Genomic DNA, 23180 nt, shown 5'->3' on the forward strand with positions numbered 1-23180 from the left:
GAGAGCGTCCTGTTGGGACTGTATCGTCTCCAGAGGGTATCACGGTTATTAATATGAATAGGATAATGCCTTTCCCAGCTAACCAATGAAAGGAAGAAAACCAACAGAACAGGAAAATAATTCATCAGAAACCTGTGAATTTCTGAGTCAGTTGACAGCCTCATTTATCTGTTCAATAGTGGGCCTACCAATAGTTTACCTGCACAGTACAGCTTGGGTTGGCCTGACTGTTAAAGACCAATATGGGATTGATCATTTTCAGAATGTCTGCCCTATGTACATAGTGATTGAACACTGGTCACATTAATAATGTTACATACATACAACCCACTTCATCTGTAAATCCTATATAATTAGTGTTGTACACACCTTTCCTATTTTTATACTGTCCATACGCACCATTATATACATATATATTTTATATTCCGGACTCTGACATATCTTGTTCTGATATTTCTTAAGTTGTTTATTTTATTTTGTGGATTTGTGTATTAATGTTTTGTATTGTTAGGTATGGTGCGTTGTTGGAGCTAGAAACATCAGCATCGATGCACCTGTGCGGGGGTACAGGTTCGTCGAGGTATGTGTAGACCTATGCGACCAATACAATTTGATTTAGGAAGAGCTTTGAAACCTGCCACTCAGATGTGTTAGATCAATGATTTCAACGGAGGAATGGGAGATACACAAGCCGCGGTTGCTACTTTCAAACAGAAACATCATATAACGTTGTCTCATCAACCTGTTATCTAAAGGTGCCTTGATTTTTTTCCGCGTGAAATCTTATCTTTGAGTAACCAATTGTGCATCATTTCAAATTAGGGGATGCCGCTACATGCAATATTTCTGACCTCACCTCTAGTCTTTATGGACTATGAGAAAGGTTTATCAGTTATATCAATTCATATAAAAGTATGTATCGCAAGCTAGTTCCTCACTCTGACAATGTCAACGACAGATTCGAAAAATAAACCATGCTGTCAAATAAACAAAAAAGATTGACATTGCTGTAGGCCAATCCGATATGCTAAAATAATGTGATTGTCTTCTTTGATCCAATCAGGAGGGATTAAGATTCTGCGTGCAGCTAGCCTATTAGGGTGTCTTTCTTGTTCAGGTCTAGCTAACTTGTGAAGCTAAGCGGCTAGCCAGGTATCAGACTTGAGAAAATACAGCAATCTTCTCGTCGAGATAGCGGCTACATTTATAGTTGGGTTTAAAGGAAAGGTTTCCCCTTTGTCTACTGCATATATCGTTACACGGAGAAGAGCTCGAGATTCTCATCATCAAGGGGTAATGCAATGCTTTTAATTTTCCCTCGACTTCTGTTTTGTGTGATGTTAGCTGCTATGATTTTTTTTTAAACATTTGGTATAGCTATCTTATTTATCACTTCAAGGGTTAATATAACATGTAATTGTTATTCTAACTGGCAATGGTGGTGGTGTATCATGTCGCCATCAAATAATTGTTTCATTATAGCTTACGTTAGCGAACTAGCTAGCTCGTCATTTAGCTAACGTTAGCTGTATTTAGAGTAAGCCTGGGTTAGCTAACATTGGCTAACTAGCTAATTGTTGTAGCACAACAATAGGAATGGGCGATAATGTACTCCAACCATACAAGTTACGTACTCAATAATTTCCTTAGCTTTTCATAGCTACCTTATATGAATAATCAATTGTTAACTTGGCTATCTAATTTGACTAGCTATATAGTTAACGTTAGTTGATTTACTGCTGATAAAATGGCCATCAACCAACTGGCCTGGAAGTGCTAGCTAGCTAACGTTAGCTATGGCCCGGATAACTAGCTAGCCCCCCTTACTTAAGCCGAGATAGCTAGCTTGCTACTACTTGTACCTACAATAAATAATCTAACCAGCATTGGAGTTTATCAATTGAACAGTTAATCACTGCAGCTTGCTAACCACCCGGTAAATTAAGATGTGGTGTTATACAGAATCCACCCGCACTGTTAGTATTTAAATATTATTTTTGTACATGTGTATATTCTCAAACAATGGTAGCTATGATGTTAACTTGTTGCTATAGCCAGCAGATCCGACCCACTTGCTTACAGCTGCACTAGGGTTGGACAGCATTCTTGTGTATATTAAAGGGGAATGGAAACACTAGGCTTTAGAACACCAGCTAACTAACGTTAACTGTAAATCGCCATAGTGGCATTGTTGCATCACTGGCAGGTTTTCCAAACTGTCTGAAAGACCATGAACTCAGCGTGCATTACAGAGCAACATTACGAATATCAAGCAGTACATGAAAACATGATACATTTTGAAAGTTGAGAAACAGCCCTTTCAACTATGACATACAATAGCACCACATAAATCAAATGGCAATCAGTCAAGACAAAACATGTGAACATCTATCTTATACGAACATCTACGCTTTTCCCCCAAACTGCCATTTACACAACATGTGTAGACAACATAATGAAGATAGAGGAAACACTTGAATATTGAGTCTTCCTTATTTTTGTAAGGATTGAAACTCAGAATAGTAATATACTACATGGCCAAAAGTACACTACCATTCAAAAGTTTATGGTCACTTAGAAATGTTGTTTCAATGTCAACAGTGAAGAGGCAACTCCGGGATGCTGGCCTTCTAGGCAGAGTTCCTCTGTCCAGTGTGTGTTATTTTGCCCATCTTAATCTTTGTATTAGCCCGTCTGAGATATGACTTTTTCTATGCAACTCTGCCTAGAAGACAAGCATCCCGGAGTCGCCTCTTCACTGTTGACGTTGAGACTGGTGTTTGCGGGTACTATTTAATGAAGCTGCGAGTTGAGGACTTGTGAGGTGTCTGTTTTTTAAACCAGGCACTCTAATGTACTTGTTCTCTTGCTCAGTTGTGCACTGGGGCCTCCCACTCTTTCTATTCTGGTTAGAGCAAGTTTGCACTGTTCTGTGAAGGGAGTAGTACACAGCGTTGTACAAGATCATCAGTTTCTTGACAAGTTCTCGCATAGAATAACCTTCAATTCTCAGAACAAGAATAGACTGATGAGTTTCACAAGAAAGTTCTTTGTTTCTGGCAATTCTGAGCCTGTAATCGAACCCACCAAGGCTGTTGCTCCAGATACTCAACCAGTCTAAAGAAGGCCAGTCTTATTGCTTCTTTAATCAGTACAACAGTTTTCAGCTGTGCTAACATAATTGCAAAGGGGTTTTCTAATGATCAATTAGCCTTTTAAAATTATAAACTTGGTTTGGCTAACACAACATGCCATTGGAACACAGGAGTGATGTTTGCTGATAATGGGCCTCGGTACGCCTATGAAGATATTCCATAAAAAAATCTGCTGTTTCCAGCTACAATAATCATTTACAACATTAACAATGTCTACACTGTTTTTCTGATCAATGTGATGTTATTTTAATGGACAAAAAATTAGCTTTTCATTTCTAAGTGACCCCAAACTTTTGTGTGTGTGTATAAAATACGTGTATATGTATGGGAGAGAGATGGAAATATTTGTCAAATGCGTTATGGAACCATTGTCATTCTCAATGGTTTCTGAAAAAGGTTACTTGCTGTTTTGAGCAGTAGTGAGTTAATTAGATCAGCAATACTATCAGAGCTCCACAAATGGGCCAGGTAGGCAAGGCCTACTTCTGTATGCGCAATCGGGTGCGTACTCAACATTGGCGTAATCGGGTGCGTACTCAACATTGGCGTAATCGGGTGCGTACTCAACATTGGCGTAATCGGGTGCGTACTCAACATTGGCGTAAGCGCACCAAATAAAAGACAGTGAATAAATTGACAACTCTTAAATAGAATTAAATAAACCAAAACTTGTTTCTCAAATGTAGCATAGGTTGTGTGCTCTGCAAACAACGTGTCCACCCTGACAATGGGAAAGGTACATGACTGTAACAATATATTGAATGCATTAAGAGAAATTACCTTAGCCAAACAAACATTGTAGATTTAGAACTGTAAATGTACTACTAGGGTGCCAGCCACACAGCCTCTGCACTTAGACATGTGTGAATCAGGCATGAATGTATTAACAGAAATTACCATAACCAAAGAAATATTGTAGATTAGAAATTATGGGAATTAACTGTAAATGTAGGCTACTACTGATATGTGTAATGGGGATAGACATTAAAAATCAAAGGGTGAACTATTCACACAATTTAAGTTATGAAATGCTGATTGAGCACGAAATGGTGAACGAGCACATTCTGGAGAGAGATGTGCCTTGTGCATCTTACATTTACATTTAAGTCATTTAGCAGACGCTCTTATCCAGAGCGACTTACAAATTGGTGCATACACCTTATGACATCCAGTGGAACAGCCACTTTACAATAGTGCATCTAAATCTTTTTGGGGGGGGGGGGGGGGTGAGAAGGATTACTTACCCTATCCTAGGTATTCCTTGAAGAGGTGGGGTTTCAGGTGTCTCCGGAAGGTGGTGATTGACTCCGCTGTCCTGGCGTCGTGAGGGAGTTTGTTCCACCATTGGGGGCCAGAGCAGCGAACAGTTTTGACTGGGCTGAGCGGGAACTGTACTTCCTCAGTGGTAGGGAGGCGAGCAGGCCAGAGGTGGATGAACGCAGTGCCCTTGTTTGGGTGTAGGGCCTGATCAGAGCCTGGAGGTACTGAGGTGCCGTTCCCCTCACAGCTCCGTAGGCAAGCACCATGGTCTTGTAGCGGATGCGAGCTTCAACTGGAAGCCAGTGGAGAGAGCGGAGGAGCGGGGTGACGTGAGAGAACTTGGGAAGGTTGAACACCAGACGGGCTGCGGCGTTCTGGATGAGTTGTAGGGGTTTAATGGCACAGGCAGGGAGCCCAGCCAACAGCGAGTTGCAGTAATCAAGACGGGAGATGACAAGTGCCTGGATTAGGACCTGCGCCGCTTCCTGTGTGAGGCAGGGTCGTACTCTGCGGATGTTGTAGAGCATGAACCTACAGGAACGGGACACCGCCTTGATGTTAGTTGAGAACGACAGGGTGTTGTCCAGGATCACGCCAAGGTTCTTAGCGCTCTGGGAGGAGGACACAATGGAGTTGTCAACCGTGATGGCGAGATCATGGAACGGGCAGTCCTTCCCCGGGAGGAAGAGGAGCTCCGTCTTGCTGAGGTTCAGCTTGAGGTGGTGATCCATCATCCACACTGATATGTCTGCCAGACATGCAGAGATGCGATTCGCCACCTGGTCATCAGAAGGGGGAAAGGAGAAGATTAATTGTGTGTCGTCTGCATAGCAATGATAGGAGAGACCATGTGAGGTTATGACAGAGCCAAGTGACTTGGTGTATAGCGAGAATAAGAGAGGGCCTAGAACAGAGCCCTGGGGACACCAGTGGTGAGAGCGCGTGGTGAGGAGACAGATTCTCGCCACGCCACCTGGTAGGAGCGACCTGTCAGGTAGGACGCAACCAAGCGTGGGCCGCGCCGGAGATGCCCAACTCGGAGAGGGTGGAGAGGAGGATCTGATGGTTCACAGTATCGAAGGCAGCCGATAGGTCTAGAAGGATGAGAGCAGAGGAGAGAGAGTTAGCTTTAGCAGTGCGGAGCGCCTCCGTGATACAGAGAAGAGCAGTCTCAGTTGAATGACTAGTCTTGAAACCTGACTGATTTGGATCAAGAAGGTCATTCTGAGAGAGATAGCGGTAGAGCTGGCCAAGGACGGCACGCTCAAGAGTTTTGGAGAGAAAAGAGAGAAGGGATACTGGTCTGTAGTTGTTGACATCGGAGGGATCGAGTGTAGGTTTTTTCAGAAGGGGTGCAACTCTCGCTCTCTTGAAGACTGAAGGGACGTAGCCAGCGGTCAGGGATGAGTTGATGAGCGAGGTGAGGTAAGGGAGAAGGTCTCCGGAAATCTTATTAACCACACTCCCCTTCTAGGACCGTGGCTTCCCTGCAGACTCAATGAATTAGCCCTCTGAGAAAAAACATCTATTTTGCTACTTCTCGACCCCAATTGTTTTTATCTCGGCTGACCAACAGCCTATCAACCAAATAATCGACCAATGGACTAATTGGGGTCAGCGCCTGAACCCCTATTTCATAGTCCATGTAACTTATGTGATTTGTTAAGACATTTTACTCCATAACTAATTTGGCTTGCCTGAACAAAGGAGCTGTGGCTACATTTGAGTAATTACTTTGTATTATTTAATTTAAAAAAAAAATGCATTTTTATTTCACCTTGACAGAGTATTTTGAGTAGATTGTTGACAAAAAAAATACAATTTAAATAAGTTTTCATCCCACTTTGTAACACAATTTGAAGAAATCCAAGGGGTCAGAATACTTTTGCAAGGTGATAGTACACAACGACCATTACCAGCTAAACCAGGATGATTTTGTTGCAAAACTGACTACCAGCCTAAGCTTTCAAATATCATAGCTATTAGCTAGTTTTCATCATAAGGGTTAAGCTTCAGTCTTAGTCTACATTCATTCTTGCAATCATCAGCCAGCAGGTTTGCTATTTTTAGGAATCATATCACATATATAAACAGACACCTAATGATCTAGCTAGCTAATAATTATATGGGTATCATACATTTTACTGGTAAAATAGCAATCCTGCAGCCCTCTTAGTTGTGGCTGGTAAGCTATCTGCTGTAGCTCGTTAGCTACAAATCGAATCAGACACTAGCCAGTTAATTTTTAGCTCTTAGCTAGCTAATACTAATGATAATAAATGTTCTTCAAATGATCAATATGAGCACTTAATTTTAGTTATCACAGTCTACATTAACACAAAGACACAAAATGAGCTAAATCAAGTCGGCTGGCAAACTAGCTACCTTGTTTTTGGCTTACTGTCAAAAGTACATTTCACAGACTTGTCTTATCAATCAAAGATGTATATGTATATATTATAATTACTAACATAAAATCAAATTGTTGTCCTGATCTCAAAGCTGTCAAATTTGTGAGAAACCTTTCAGGTCCAGTGGAGGCGAGGAGACTCCCGGTAGTAGCATTCATTCACTTTCAGTCCCCGTACCAAAACTCACAATTTGCTCAAACCTGCCAATAACGCAATTGGCGTCAATCATTACTATGGCAATTCAATATGGCGCTACACATACCTCAAATAAACGTTCAATATAAAAATACTAAAAAAAAAACGTGAAAAGTGTTGGTTTTATGAGCTGAAGTAAAAGATCCCTAACTGCAGTTTGGTGTCGTAATGAACTTTAGTGGACAAATGCTCACCTTCGATAGACACTGGCATACGAGAGAAGTGTGCTCTTCATGGTTGAATCGTGGTTTCAATTGTACCGGACATCCAGCCAACTTGACACAACTTTTGTAAAGCTTTCGGCACCTTGCGAGTCCATGCCTGACAAATTGAAGCTGTTCTGAGGGCAAAAGGGGGGATGCAACTCTCCATCGATAGACACTGGCACGCTAGAGAAGTGTGCTCTTCACGGGTGAATCCCGGTTTCAACTTAACCAGGTAGACGGCGTCGTGAGGGGTTTGATGATGTCAGCATTGTGAACATGGTGGGGTTGTGGTACGGGCCAGCATAAACTACGAACAAAATTGCATTTTATCAATGGCAATTTCAATGCAGAGGGATACTGTGACGAGATTGAGGGCCATTCTCATACTATTCATCCGCTGCCATCACCTCATATTTTAGCATGATGATGAGGATGCATGGCCCCATGTCACAAGGATTTGTACACAATTCCTGGAAGCTGAAAATCAAAGCCTGAGCAACTCTATGTAAAGATGTGTCGTGCTGCATGAGGCAAATGGTGAGCCACAACCCTACTTTTTTAAGGTATCTGTGACCAACAGGTCCATATCTGTATTCCCGTTCATGTGAAATCCATAGACTGATTTTCTTAAATGAACTAGAGGTTGACCGATTAATCGGAATTAATTAGGGCCGATTTCAAGTTTTCATAACAATCGGAAATCTGTATTTTTGGGCGTTGATTTCCAATTATTATTTATTTGTGTTATTATTATTTTTTTTTAAATACCTTTTTATTTAACTAGGCAAGTCAGTTAAGAACACATTCTTATTTTCAATGACTGCCTAGGAACTGTGGGTTAACTGCCTTCTTCAGGGGCAGAACGACAGATTTTCACCTTGTCAGCTCAGGGGTTTCAATCTTGCAACCGCACAGTTAACTAGTCCAACACTCTAACCATTGCACTCCACGAGTAGCCTGCCTGTTACGCGAATGCACTAGAAGCCAAGGTAAATTGCTAGCTAGCATTAAACTTATCTTCTAAAAACAATCAATCATAATCACTAGTTATAACTACTAATCCAGTTTAGCAGGCAATATTAACCAGGTGAAATTGTCATTTCTCTTGCGTTCATTGCACGCAGAGTCAGGGTATATACAACAGTTTGGGCTGCCTGGCTCATTGCGAACCAATTTGACAGAATTTTACGTAATTATGACATGCATTGAAGGTTGTGCAATGTAACAAGAATATTTAGACTTAGGGATGCAACCCAGAACGGTTCCGTATTTCACTGAAATAATAAACGTTTTGTTTTTGAAATTATAGTTTCCGGATTCGATCATATTAATGACCAAAGGCTCGTATTTCTGTGTGTTGTTATGTTATAATTAAGTCTGATTTGATAGAGCAGTCTGACTGAGCAGCACCAGGCCCGTAATCATTCATTCAAACAGCACTTTCTTGCGTTTTTGTCAGCAGCTCTTCGCAAGCGCTGTTTATGACTTCAAGCCTATCAGCCTGATGGCTGGTGTAACCAATGTGCAATGGCTAGCTAGTTAGCCGGGTGTGCGCTAATACTGTTTCAAACGTCATTCGCTTTTAGATTTGGAGTAGTTATTCCCCTTGTGCTGCAAGGGCCACGGCTTTTGTGGAGCGATGGGTAATGATGCTTCGAGTGTGGCTGTTGTCGATGTGTTCCTGGTTCGAGCCCAGGTAGGGGCGAGGAGGGGGACGGAAGCCATCCTGTTACACTGGCAATACTATAGTGGCTATAAGAATATCCAATAGTCAAAGCTATATGAAATACAAATGGTATAGAGAGAAATAGTCCTATAAATACTATATTAACTACAACCTAAAACCTCTTACCTTGGAATATTGAAGTCTCATGTTAAAAGGAACCACCAACTTTCATATGTTCTCATGTTCTGAGCAAGGAACTCAAACGTTAGCTTTTTTACATGGCACATATTTTACATGGCACATATTACTTTCTTCTCCAACACTTTGTTTTTGCATTATTTAAACCAAATTGAACATGTTTCATTATTTATTTGAGGCTAAATTGATTTATGTTTTATATTAAGTTAAAATAAGTGTTAATTCAGTATTGTTGTAATTGTCATTATTACAAATGTTTTAAAAATGGCCGATTAATCGGTATGGGCTTTTTTGGTCCTCCAATAATCGGTATTGGCGTTGAAAAATCATAATCGGTCAACCTCTAATATGAACTGTAACTGTTTTTGAAATAGTTTGTTTTTGTTCAGTGTACGTTAGTGTATGCACATGTTTATTATTAGTGGATGGAATATATCTATTTGCTTGGCTTGACTTCCAACGGTGTTTCCATTCCCCCTTTAAGACACCACAGAGCCAGCGTGAGATATGGCTCGGAAAAAGTACCTCAATCCAGGGATGTACTCTGAATTGTCCCGTTACACCGAGAAGATTGAACAACTGTTTTCCAAGCCACATCGTGTCTTGATATACACTGTGTACCAAATATTAAAAACGCATGCCTTCTCCATGACCTAGACTGACCAGTTGAATCCAGGTGAATGCTATGATTCCTTATTGATTTCTCTTGTTAAATCCACTGCAATCAGTGTAGATGAAGGGGAGGAGACTGGTTAAAGAAGGATTTATTTTTAAGCCTCGCGGCAGTTGAGACAAGGAATGTGTATGTGTGCCATTCAGACTGTGAATGAGCAAAACAAAATATTTAAGTGCCTTTTGAACGAGGTATGGTAGTAGGTGCCAGGTGCACTGGTTTGTGTCAGGAACTGCAACGCTGCTAGGTTTTTCACGATACACAAGGGGGGTAACTGTTGAGCAAGAACGGTCCACCACCCAGATGACATTCAGCCAACTTGACACGAGAACATCCAGCCAACTGTGGGCACACGTTGAGCGCCTTGTAGTGCCCAAAAAGGGAGGGTGCAGCTCAATATTAGGAAGGTGTTCCTAATGTTTGGTATACTCAATGTACACAGGAAGGCTGTCTGTGACCCTAGTGCAGCTGTAAGCAAGCGGGTTGTATCTGCTGCCTAATGTAACTGCAGTTGTTGCTGATAAAAGGATGTGATAGTGGGATTGAATGACTAAACTCAACTCTCTGATTTTATGGGTGGTCTTGAAAAATCCCTTATCCACCATAGCCGATTAGTGTGGGCACACTGGAGCTCCGATGTCGCATTTTTACATTTATTTCAGCACACAAAGAAGAGCCCGCTATTACACTAAACTTCGGAGCTCCAGGTCACCCACACTAGTCGCTGCTCAACTACATAAATTGTGGGGTTGAGTTTAATCGGCTATGGTGAATAAGGGATTTAACTAGTTTTTCAAGACCACCCATTCACTTTGTAAAGGACCCCACACACACAATTTAATGCATTATCACACATCACAATCTCTTTTTTTCAGACATTCATTACTGAATTCCTGTTTGATTTCCCCTCAGGTGTCATCTCTTCTGCACATATCTAGCTCATCCTCACACCAGCCCTGTGATTCCTCACGAAACAGAGGGACCACACCAGAGAAAGGGCCAAACTGTGCCTCCCTTCCTCCAGGTCCCCTCTGCCTCCCGAGTGTGTTTGAGTTTTCTCAAGAATCCTCCTCGCTATACCCAAAATGTCCTCCATCTTGCCTTTCACCCCTCCGGTCGTGAAGAGGCTCCTGGGGTGGAAGAAGTCAGCCAGTGGCCCTGGGGGAGCAGGGGGTGGAGAACAGAATGGCCAGGAGGAGAAGTGGTGTGAGAAGGCTGTCAAGAGCCTGGTTAAGAAGCTGAAGAAGACTGGACAGCTGGATGAGCTGGAGAAGGCCATCACCACCCAGAACTGTAACACCAAGTGTGTCACCATCCCCAGGTATGTAACCCCATGCCAGGTAACAACACAGAGCTCTGCTTACAGTCGTTGTATGGTTCTGTAGAGTGAACAGTTGACCATGCATCAGAGAACTTTGTATGGGGATGATTATATACGGTGTATTTTACCTGTGTTTACTATCGGCTAACCCTCTAGTGGCCTCCTTCTTTAAACAGCCTCTCGAACATACAAGGTCCTAAAACATAAAGGTATTATAACTCTCAAATTATTAAAACCTCTCTGACCAAGGTCCTTATTGCCCGGTTGTTCCATATTTTTTCCATTTCCCAATGGAGGCCACTGTGCTCTTAGAAACTTTCAGCACTTTAGAAATGGTTTTATATCCTTCCCCAGATATATGCCTCATCACAATTCTTTCTCGGAGATCTACAGACAGTTCCTTGGATTTCATGGTATAGTTTCTGCTCTGGCATGCACTGTCAACTGTTGGACCGTTTTATATAGACCGGTGTGTTTTATTTCTAAATCATGCCCGAACAATTGAATTGCCCACAGGTGGACTCCAATCAAGTTGTAGTGACATCTCAAGGATGAGCAAAGGAAATTGGATGCACCTGAGCACAATTTGGAGTGTCATAGCAAAGGGTGTGAATACTTATGCAAATGAAATATTTCTGTATTTCATTTTCAATAAATTTGCAAAAATGTCTAAAGATATTTTCACTTTTGGCATTGTGTGTAGATGGGTGACAAAATACATTTTCAATTCAGGCTGTAACAACAAAATGTGAAATAAGTCGAGGGGTATACTTTCTGAAAGCATTGTATGACATTTGTCTGAGGATGTAAGGTAATCAGCCAGTTAACCTTGATGTCCTAGAGTAGAACATGTTCTCTGGGTATGTTGTAAAATACCCTTTTTATTCGTTGATGACCTGCTTAGAACAGTTCAGATGTTTGTATGTTTATTAGATAATGAGTAATTTGGTATAGATCTTGTTGACAGGTGGAATCAATATTGTGTAGATGGTCTTGCAAAATGTATTGCAACCAGGGCTCGGAAGTTCAACCATTTTGTTCACACATGCTCCTAAATATTTTGCTGTGCTACCAGACATTCTATTTTGGGAGCACCAGTGCGGAGGGGGAAAAAATCTCCCAGACAGTAGTTCGCTGTACCGTTTCCGAGTGCCCTAGAGAAAAACCACTCGTAGGCATTTGTTTGCACCTTGTTCAATCATGTTACTTCATTAGGTAGCGAACAGCCTGGTTACTTTACCAGTATATCCAAGGAGATCAATGAATGAATGACTGATCTCTTGCATGTTGTCTCACACCAACCTGGCGCTCTTTAAACCCTCTAAGATCGATGTCCGCGCCTGTGCGCCTGTTTTTATTAAATACAACCCTGTGTTTGCGCTACAAATTTCCGGGGCTTTGCATGGGCTGCGTCTCAGTCTGTGGAATCGCTGGTGTCAGGCATCTGAATCTGCGGTAGTTTGGCGCGGTGTTTGTCAGACGTGAGACGATCCCAAAACGTTACGGTTCACGAAAACACCCGTAAAGTCGTCAGTGGTTTGAGCTACGATTCCACTATCGAAAACTGAGATTCTCACGAACACAGACATGTTGCCTGTTTTGCTATACGACGCCCACAAGCTCCACAGGAGTCGTGTGACGTCAGTCCTTTCGGTGTGCTAACTTTTTGATTTCTTCTCAATAATGTCTGTAAACTCAATGGTTTGAGCTCACTAGGGTTGGGTGATTTATTACAATTGCATCGTCTATCGACGATGTTTGACCGCTATCGTTGATAGTGATGACATTGTGATGTTACAAACAATGGTTTAGCATATTTGAGCTTGATTGCACACAGTCGGGCATCGCATTGAGAACACAGTAGGCTGCCATGCCAAGTGGCCTATTCCCTAATTGCCATAGCATTAATTTTCAATACATACTGTAAGAGGTAGCTAGACTACTAACATAATGCAAGAGAACAATGTAGAAAGAGCGAAGCGCACCAAAGCAGCGCAAAAGGTCAGTTGGGGCCTAATGTGTGTCTCTCCAAAGTCTGATCGTGGGCCTTTTGCAGCAGACAAGTCATTGTCTGGCTTATCGTTTTAAAATCGTAATTTTCTCCCCGTTTTGATTTGAACGTGACTTGTTGGCCTAGGCATAGCCAACTCTTTCATGATCAACCATTGACTGAATCTGTAGTCCTAACGGATTTGCATCTTAAAGTTCTTTGCTAATAGCCTAAATAAGAACATAGTATAGTAACATGGAGCAAGAGAGAACAAACAATTGCAAGATGGAGTAATCGAATAGGAAGTTTAAACAAACCTGATGCGTTTCTGCTTTGCTTGACCAACGTGTAGGCAAAATAAATTGTGCCGTCAGAAAATCCCTCTTTGCAAACCAAACAGCCAATAATATAGGCTAAGACAGGCTACTGTCAACAATTTCAGTAAACTTGACTTTGACAGTGTTTTTTTTTTCATATTTTTGAATTGCACAACGTGCTTGGAAAAACTCCTGCAGCAGCACTTTAAGTGTGAACACTTTTTAAATTTTATTTTTTTTTTTTTTTTTGGGGGGGGGGTTTGTCTCAAACAACTTTTTTAATTTGAATGACTCATTTATATAAAAGTCAACAATCAGATAAAACCACGTATTATTACATTATTACATTATTACACGCCTATTACACGCCTATTACATTATTACACGCCTATTACATTCTTTAACAATTGAATGAACACTGAGCTAAAAACGAATAGTCCTGTTATCATAAGGCTATGCCTTTTTGCTTATAAAACTTTAAAAATCCTAAATATACAATCGGATAAAACAAATAATTCATAACATTCTTTATAACAAGGATCACCATCATGTTCTCCCCCATAGTAGCTAACTCTGCAGGATGACGGAGGTTTGTAGTCCTTTGCCCTGATAATCTTTTTGCAAATTCTGTAAGTGACTTCTTCAGACTGAAACTGAAGAACTGCCGAGAAGGTGAACACGTAGTTTTCTTTCCCACCAAGTCAGCCATCATACGAAGGCAGCCTATACTATTAAGTTAGAGTGAAATCCTGTCACTTGTTTATTTTTGCATATTGGAATGTAGCCTGATGGAAGAATGTTGCAAATGCGCCAAATCACAGTTCTTATATAACCAATGTATCCTTTTTGATTGCTTTCTCTCCCCCCCCAAAAAACAAAAATATATATATAAATGATACAATCGTATATCAACGATGTTTGGACCGGACGATGTGTCATTGCAGACACTGTCCAACCCTAGAGCTCACGCCCACAAGCTTCACAGGACTTTCATGAAGGTAACCCGGTACCGGCCAGTATAAAGGAATAAAAGTTAATTGAAGTAGAATATGCACAAACGCGATCCAGATTTTCATACCGTTTCTGTACCATACCGGGGTATACAGTATTACCGAATGTGCACACAAGGGGTGCTATTTCAAAACGACACACAAAACAAATTAGGCAACAGGGATCTTTATCCATGAGGGGATTGAATGCATCTGCTGTAACCAAGAAGCATGATCTTGACATCTAGCCACTTCGATAGCAAGCTAGCAAACCAAATGCAAAACTGGAGCCCTCGGGTGGACATCATTTATTTGACGCTAGTTATAAGCACTGGCGTAGCACGGTTTTGATAATCATACCGGAATTCGATATATCGCACAACTGATATATTTCTCAGATATAAGGCAGACACTTCAAAACCATACTTCCTTTTGATATCATTTTTTAAAATCTGTTTTGGCATGTGTGAAAGTTACTCAATGTGTTTCTATGGGCTAATAGCAGTAAGGCCAAATTCAATGTTTCATCAAATAATTGTTTTTATATATATATATATACCTACAGGGTTGCTACCAATTTCAAAAAAATAATATATATATATATATATATATATATATATATATAATTATTTATTTATTTAGAGCCCTGATTGCAACTCGCCAGTCTCCATGTGTCATGCTTATCATGTATTAGAGGGAAGTTTAGAACCTATTTCAGAGCTCTTTTAGGAACATAAACATACTAGCCGAGCCTATAGTTTAGATTCAGTCCCACTTCTGAGGTAGGCTATATCAGCTCTGAATTCTGATTCTGGATATTGTATCAGAAGCAAATATCACATCATATTTCGCCATTCCATTTTTATTTAATTTCTAGAGTTAATTTTCTGATCATTCCTTTCTACGTGTCCATTAGAATCACAAAGTGAATTGTAGAGGGTGGTTAAATGGAAATTTACTTTTTTTCCAAGGTTGCGCCCTCCTTTTCTTTTAGTCCCATTGTGTGTCTTCTGTGTTTACTTGAATGTCTCAAGATAAGTTAAGTGCTTCCAACCGACACAGCTGTGGTGGAAAAGTTTCACAGTTTTTCAGAATATTTGGTACAATGCCACAGTAACATTAATGTTTTTTTTTTGTCTTGCATACTGTTTCTTTGTATATACTACTATACTCCAGAGGCGGCTGGTGGGAGGAGCTATAAGGGGACGTGCTCATTTTAATGCCTGGAATGGAATTAATGGAACCGTATCAAACATATGGAAACCACATGTTTGACTCTGTTACATTAATTCCATTCCAGACATTACAATGAACCCCTACTGCTATAGCTCCTCCCACCAGTCTTCACTGCTGTATTCCCATCTTATGCCGTTTTTCTTTATTCCGTCAAAAGGCTTCTCTTATTTGGCGTGTCTTTTTTCAGTTCCTGACTGAAAGAATGAAATACCTAATTGAAAATGACTCTAATAAAAGAGGCCTTTTAATGTTTACATTACCCATACTGGTATTTCTGAATGACTCATGCCCCATGTTTATCATTTGTTTTTGTTTTGTTTGGTTTTTCTGTGCACAGCAATTGCTCTGAAATATGGGGACTGAGTACACCAAATACGATAGAACAGTGGGATACCTCAGGCCTATACAGCTACCCTGACCAAACCAGGTGACTATCTATCCTCAACTGTCCTGTGCTACATACTGTTGTACAACCTTGATGTGGGAAGTAATCATTCCAGGGGGGTGAGAGACATTGAGAACACAAATTCCATTCATACCTCATCACTCCCCTCTCCACACCGCCACCTTTTGTCTTCCTGGCCACATGCGTCTCCATCTTCTTCTCTTCCTCCCCATTTCTTCCTTACACTTTCAATTCTCACATCTATTTCCTCTATTGTCCATCCTGTCAGATCCCTAGATGGGCGCCTGCAGGTATCTCACAGAAAGGGTCTTCCTCACGTCATCTACTGCCGCTTGTGGCGATGGCCCGACCTGCACAGCCACCATGAACTGCGTGCCATCGAGGCCTGCGAGTACGCCTTCCACCTCAAGAAGGATGAGGTCTGCATCAACCCCTACCACTACCAGAGGGTGGAGACCCCGGGTAGGTTGTCTTTTGAACCAGTGGTGTGTGTGCTGACTTGTAGGTGCCATAAAAGCCTATGTTAACAGCTAGTTCTGCGATTCTTTCTGCTGGCATGAGACATGAAAAAGGATGGGATAAGTGGGAATAGTCTTCATTGATATTTTGTAAAGAACTTTGTTTGACATTTGAAGAATCTTCTCTCCTCTAGTTCTGCCTCCTGTACTTGTGCCAAGACACTCGGAAATTCTGACAGAGCTGCCCCCATTGGACGACTACACTCATTCCATACCTGAGAACACTAGCTTTCCTGCGGGGATCGAGCCTCCAAATAACTACATACCAGGTTTGTGCATCTACCATGAGTTGATGTGCAAATGGCCTTCATGATAATGATGTATCAGGTTCAGCTCATCAGTAGTTTCCCCCCTCTGTTACTATAGAAACACCACCACCTGGATACATAAGTGAGGATGGGGAAGCCAGCGATCAACCGATGAATCAAAGTATGGACACAGGTATATTCCACTTACCTCAAATAGGATGTTCTAACATAAAATAAGAAAGAAGACAGTTGTCAAACTGTCAAGTTTTGATTTGTTGATTAAATATCTTAGTGGATTCTTTGCAACAATAAGTCCGACCATGCGATTTTTTTTTGTTTGTTTCTTTTTTCTCATCAGGTTCTCCTGCTGAATTGTCCCCTGGCACCCTCTCACCTGTCAATCATAGCATGGGTAAGAATAACTGTCTGTCTAAAGCATCAGTCATTTGTCAGTCACTTGTAATCTGACCAAATTTGACAACATTCATTGAGTACTATTTAGACAGCCCAGTGCCTACTTTGGAGATCATTGGTCTACTCCCGTCAACATGTGTACTTGCTTTTTATAATGACATCCCCCATGTTTTTCAGACCTGCAACCGGTGACTTACTCTGAGCCTGCGTTCTGGTGCTCTATAGCCTACTATGAGCTGAACCAGCGTGTTGGAGAGACATTCCACGCTTCGCAGCCCTCTCTGACCGTGGATGGTTTCACAGACCCCTCCAACTCAGAGCGTTTCTGTCTGGGCTTGCTCTCCAACGTCAACAGGAATGCCACTGTAGAGATGACCAGGAGGCACATAGGTACAACGGGCTACGCCACAAGAGGCACACTATTCCTTATGTGGTGCACCACTTTTGAAGGCTCTGGCCAAAAGGAATATGGTGCCAATTCAGATTTGCACAGGATTTGTTCTGTAATTTAACACATGTTTTGTTAGTGCTGAGAGATTAGTGCTTTTTGAGTTCAGTTCTATTATTTTTTTTAAAATATCACTGTTTTGATAATTAAAAAAACAAACATTAAATGTATTGTGAAATAGTGAACTTCAATTTCCAAAATATTGAAAATATTCCATTGTCTCTGTCAGGTCCACATTGGGTAGATGTAAATAGAAAAATATGAAATAATATATTTGTTGTGTATATTACTTTGTTTTTATTTTATGACTTTACATTTTTTTGTATTTTACCCCCTTTTTCTCCCCAATTTCATGATATCCAATTACGATCTTGTCTCATCGCTGTAACTCACCAACGGGCTCGGGAGAGACGAGGTCGAGTCATGCGTCCTCAGAAACGGACGACCTAAATCAGCCTGCAGGCGCCAGACACGCCACAAAGTGTCGCTTGAGCGCGATGAGCCAAGTAAAGCCCCCTCCCCCCGGCCAAACCCTCCCAACCCCGACGGCGCTGGGACTCCCAGTCACTGCTTGTTGCGACACAGCCTGGGATCAACCCGGGTCTGTAGTGACGCCTCAAGCATTGCGATGCAGTGCAAGCTTAGGTCCAAAATAATCCCATAGATTGGGTTTATTTTAGAAAGATTTTGGCGAGAGTGAAACCTCTCGCTTCGCCTCTTCCTCTGATCAGTCTCAGAGCTAGAAAAAACTGGCGCAATGGATTATGGTCATTGTAGTTAATTACCACGTTTCTGCACTGAACTAGGCTGAATATTTGCGTAATGAAAACTACAGCTTCCTTCAGCCCAGCGTAGTTCTTGACCTGATTTCCCTTGTGAATTATTTGATTTCTCTCTAAAGAAACTACGTGGACTCACAGAAAAACCTATAACTAAATGGAATTAAAGTAATTGAACAGCACTGTCTTGTAGCTGAAATACTCATGCTTTCTGCACTGAACTAGGCTGAATATTTGCGTAATGAAAACTACAGCTTCCTTCAGCCCAGCGTAGTTCTTGACCTGATTTCACTTGTGAATTATTTGATTTCTCTCTAAAGAAACTACGTGGACTCACAGAAAAACCTATAACTAAATGGAATTAAAGTAATTGAACAGCACTGTCTTGTAGCTGAAATACTCATGCTTATTTACACTGAACAAAAATATAAACGCAACATGTAAAGTGTTGGTCCCATGTTTCATGAGCTGAAATAAAAGATCCCAGAAATGTTCTATACGCACGAAAGGCTTATTTCTCTCAAATTGTGTGCACTAATTTGTTTACATCCCTGTTTGTGAGCTTTTCTCCTTTGCCAAGATAATCCATCTACCTGACAGGTGTGGCATATCAAGAAGCTGATTAAACAGAATGATCATTGCACATTATAAAAGGCCACTAAAATGTGCAGTTTTGTCACACAACACAATGCCACAGATGACTCCTTTTTAAGCGAGTGTGCAATTGGCATACTGACTGCAGGAATGTCCACCAGAGCTGTTACCAGAGAATGTAATGTTCATTTCTCTACCATAAGCAACCTCCAATGTCGTTTTAGAGAATTTGTCAGTTTGTCCAACCGGCCTCACAACCGCAGACCACATGTATGGCGTTGTGTGGGTGAGCGGTTTGCTAATGTCAACGGTGTGAACCGAGTGCCCCAAGGTGGCAGTAGGCTTATGGTATAGGGAGGCATAAGCTTCGGAAAACAAACAATGGCATTTTATCGAAGGCCATTTGAATGCACAGAGAGACATTTTCGTGCCATTCATCCGCTGCCAGCACCTCATGTATCAGTGTGATAATGCACGGCCCCATGTTGCAAGGATCTGTACACAATTACTAGAAGCTGAAAATTATCCCAGTTCTTCCATGGCCTGCATACACACCATACATGTCACCCATTGAGCATGTTTGGGATGCTCTGGATCGACGTGTACAACAGCATGTTCCAGTTCTCGCCAATATCCAACAAGTTTGCACAGCCATTGAAGAGGAGAGGGACAACATTCCACAGGCCACCATCAACAGCCTGATCAACTCTGAGAAGATGTTGTGCTGCATGAGGCAAATAGTGGTCACCAGATTTCTGATCCACGGCAAATTTCAATTTGTTTTACACGGTATCTGTGACCAACAGATGCATATCCGTATTCCCAGTCATGTGAAATCCATTGATTAGGGCCTAATGCAAGTATTTCAATTGGCTGTTTTCCTTATATGAACTCTAACACAGTAAAATCTTTGAAATTGTTGCGGGTTGCATTTTTTTTGTTCAGTATATTTTGCATTATTCCACAGGAAGAGGAGTCCGGCTGTACTATATTGGCGGTGAGGTGTTTGCTGAGTGTCTCAGTGATAGCGCCATCTTTGTTCAGAGTCCAAACTGCAACCAGCGGTATGGGTGGCACCCAGCAACCGTTTGCAAAATTCCTCCAGGTAACTTAGACAAACACCATCTCTTTTGATTTCGATGTGCTCACTCCTATTATCATTTCATAGTATTACTAATATGTTTTCTGTTGTCTCGGGTTTAGATTATGTTTAGTTAGTCTTCCTACTTGTTTCTACAGAAAATATAATATTGATAGCAGGGAGGTTCTGCAGGCTTTACTTATGTTCTAAACAAAGTCCATACATGATTCCCAGCTGACTCTCTCCTCCCCTCGCTCACTCAGGTTGTAACCTGAAGATTTTCAACAACCAGGAGTTTGCAGCACTGCTGGCCCAGTCCGTAAACCAGGGCTTTGAGGCTGTGTACCAGCTCACCAGGATGTGTACCATCCGCATGAGCTTTGTCAAAGGCTGGGGGGCTGAATACAGGCAAGCATGATGACTGACTATTACAATAATATTTGTATTCTTGCAGTTGTACACATCTAAGTAGTTAGTAGACGATGTATAGTCGGAGGAAGACAGTAATATTAATATACTCATCGGCATACATTTAAAAAACAAAAAATAACATTATAGCTTGCTAATGGTCCGCTTTTCTGGATTTATTAGAAGTTTGGAATGTTTGAGGAGCTGGAGGGGTATTCAAATGTTACTTGACCCTCTTCAACAATAACTCTGTTACAGGGCACGAAGTTTAAAAAAAGTTCAGGCTAACCTTGGGTTTTGGGTGATGTTCCTGTGCTTGCATGCCGAGTGATTTCACTAATTTGGCTTTGTTGTGGTCTTTCATTTGTCTCCCAGACGGCAGACTGTCACAAGCACTCCCTGCTGGATTGAGCTGCATTTGAATGGACCCCTACAATGGCTGGACAAAGTGTTGACTCAGATGGGATCCCCTTCTGTACGTTGCTCCAGTATGTCATAATCCCAGAAAACGACCCAAATAGTCGCCCACTCAAAGATCATAAAATTCGAACTTGAGTCCCATCGTGAAAAAAATCTGCAGAATACATTTCTGCTGTAACATACTTCATAGTATTTGTGGCCTAGTGCCACTTCCCTGTCTAAACGCACAGACGCCGTGAGACAGACTTTTCCGAATATAATTTGGCACTTTGTTACCCATCTTTGTGTTGCACCTTGTTAAATTGCTTTTCCCCAAATCCTTAATATTAGATCTATTTGTGGTACAAATAAAATGTATATTGGTTTTAAAGTCCAGGGATTAATTGTTGTAGGCAGGGGAAATACCAAAAAATCTTCTACACATAGTTTCTCAGTAAGAGAATGCTTGTATAAGTAACACAAGCGTAAATGCTAAATATATATTCCTCCATCTTTTTGACCATGAGGTAACTTTTCTCTGGGAAACATGGATACATCTTTTTTTTGTCAGGGGGAGTTAGCTTGGTTAAGAAATTATGATGGCCTTTGTTGCTTTCTCCTTTAAGGGAAATGCTAAATTATGTTTTTAAATGTAATTGCTTAATTGACGTAATTAACTCTCTTACTCTTTTGTCAGAATATTTCTTTTTTTATTCCAGATGTGTGTCGTTGTAAGATTCACTTCTTAATGGACATATAGGAATGTTTAGCACAAAAAAAAACTAAACAAGCTGCAAAATCAATCTGGCCAAAGCTGACATTCATTTGAGCTCTTTGTCATTATATGGCATCCTCAATGTTATTATAGGTAGCCTATGTTTCATTTCCACCACACACAGCCTCAGAATGCAGGCTAGTGAGTCCTGAACTTGCTTAAGTTTGGATGCACAAAGCAGGGACCAGAGAATATCAGCTCCAAAAGCTTTTTCTCATGTTTCACTGTGTGTCTAAGTCTCTCGAGGTGAATTATTGAAAGGTTATTTCACTTGGAGAATTAAAGGTATCAGTGAATTTCATTCTATATTGTGTTTAGCCTATATCCCCTTTCTTTTGCTACTTTTTTGTATTCTCATGTATTTTTATATATAAATATACTTAAATGTTCTTCTGTCATTCACTTTTTATTAGAGTTAATATTTTCAAGACTGCCTGTTTTTAAGTGACATGGCTCGCAATCTATGAGGAGCATGGATCATTCCAGTTTATTTTTTTTAAAGGTTAAACTTTAATCTAATTCCAAAAAAACACTGCCCCATGTAATGTAGACAGGTATATTCTCAACAACAACAAAAAACACATCTGGTACATCAAAAGTACACAAATCAAAGCATAAATGCCTGTAACCTGATATCTGTTTTCCTGCAATGTATGGTTAGGTTATGTGACTCAGAGGCATGTATGAACCTTTTTTTGACTCATTCATCTCTTCACTCTTGGAAGCCATTTGGTGCTCAATAAAGGATAAAAGGTCAAACATAAAACTGATATTTTATTTTTCCAGTTTTTTTTTTTAGCTAAATGTTACAGAAACTTGGCAGTATTCCATGTTCTTACATGAGAGATGAAACTGCACACTGGGACATAAATTCTGTATTAGTGTATGTATTTGTTCTTGTCTATAAAATACAGTATGTACAACAAGACTGAGCTTGCAGTATGCCATTGTCATTTTGTGGCTGTTGCAAGATTTTTTTAACATCTGTTTTCTCCCTTCTCCTTTATTGATGTTATTAATCTGTTAACCTTACGGCACTAGTGATTGTACTTTGTAAGTGCAACTACTGTAGTGAGTTTGGATTTGGGAACTGAACCATGTGTTAGGGTCCAGTGTTGAAGCCTTGTACCATTGGCCTACAAGATATGAATGTGAAGAGTACATAACAAATCTGAAGTGGACCAGACGTACATAACAGTAGAACAGTAATATGTGTATTTAACAGTAAACTATTTGCAAAGCAGTCAGTATAGTAGTTGTCACAGTTGTTTTACCAGTAGAGGGCGTTATTGATAGAGCAGGGTTTTTTTTCTGACCATAAGCTTCTCAGGCGTGTGGCATATTATGCAGACTTCATAAAACACTAATAAAGATTTTTATTCTCATGATGACCATGTTTCTGTCATCTTTATTAACACGAATGTTTCCCACTGATCTCAGTCTACAGTGGCGTACTCATGTTTACCTTTTCTTATCTACAGAAATTCAATTTG

General features: G+C 40.8%; 1 protein-coding gene across 2 annotated transcripts; it reads left to right on the forward strand.

The window, feature by feature from the left end:
• Positions 1–1095: 1095 nt before the first annotated feature.
• On the forward strand, positions 1096–23078 carry LOC118358127 (mothers against decapentaplegic homolog 2-like). Of its 2 annotated transcripts, none has more exons than XM_035735610.2 (11): positions 1096–1293; positions 10677–11085; positions 15955–16044; positions 16292–16485; positions 16676–16810; positions 16908–16970; positions 17148–17201; positions 17381–17593; positions 19992–20129; positions 20369–20513; positions 20889–23078. In XM_035735610.2, exons 2-11 carry the CDS (start codon positions 10850–10852, stop codon positions 21010–21012), a joined length of 1392 nt encoding a protein of 463 aa, XP_035591503.1. In that variant the 5' UTR covers positions 1096–1293; positions 10677–10849; the 3' UTR covers positions 21013–23078. The 2 variants fall into 2 exon arrangements, with proteins under 2 accessions (XP_035591503.1, XP_035591502.1); XM_035735609.2 differs by having other exon boundaries at positions 1098–1293; positions 16908–16982.
• Positions 23079–23180: the final 102 nt, after the last annotated feature.

This window comes from Oncorhynchus keta, chromosome 25 (assembly GCF_023373465.1).
Source record: "Oncorhynchus keta strain PuntledgeMale-10-30-2019 chromosome 25, Oket_V2, whole genome shotgun sequence".
Taxonomy (NCBI): Eukaryota; Metazoa; Chordata; class Actinopteri; order Salmoniformes; family Salmonidae; genus Oncorhynchus; species Oncorhynchus keta.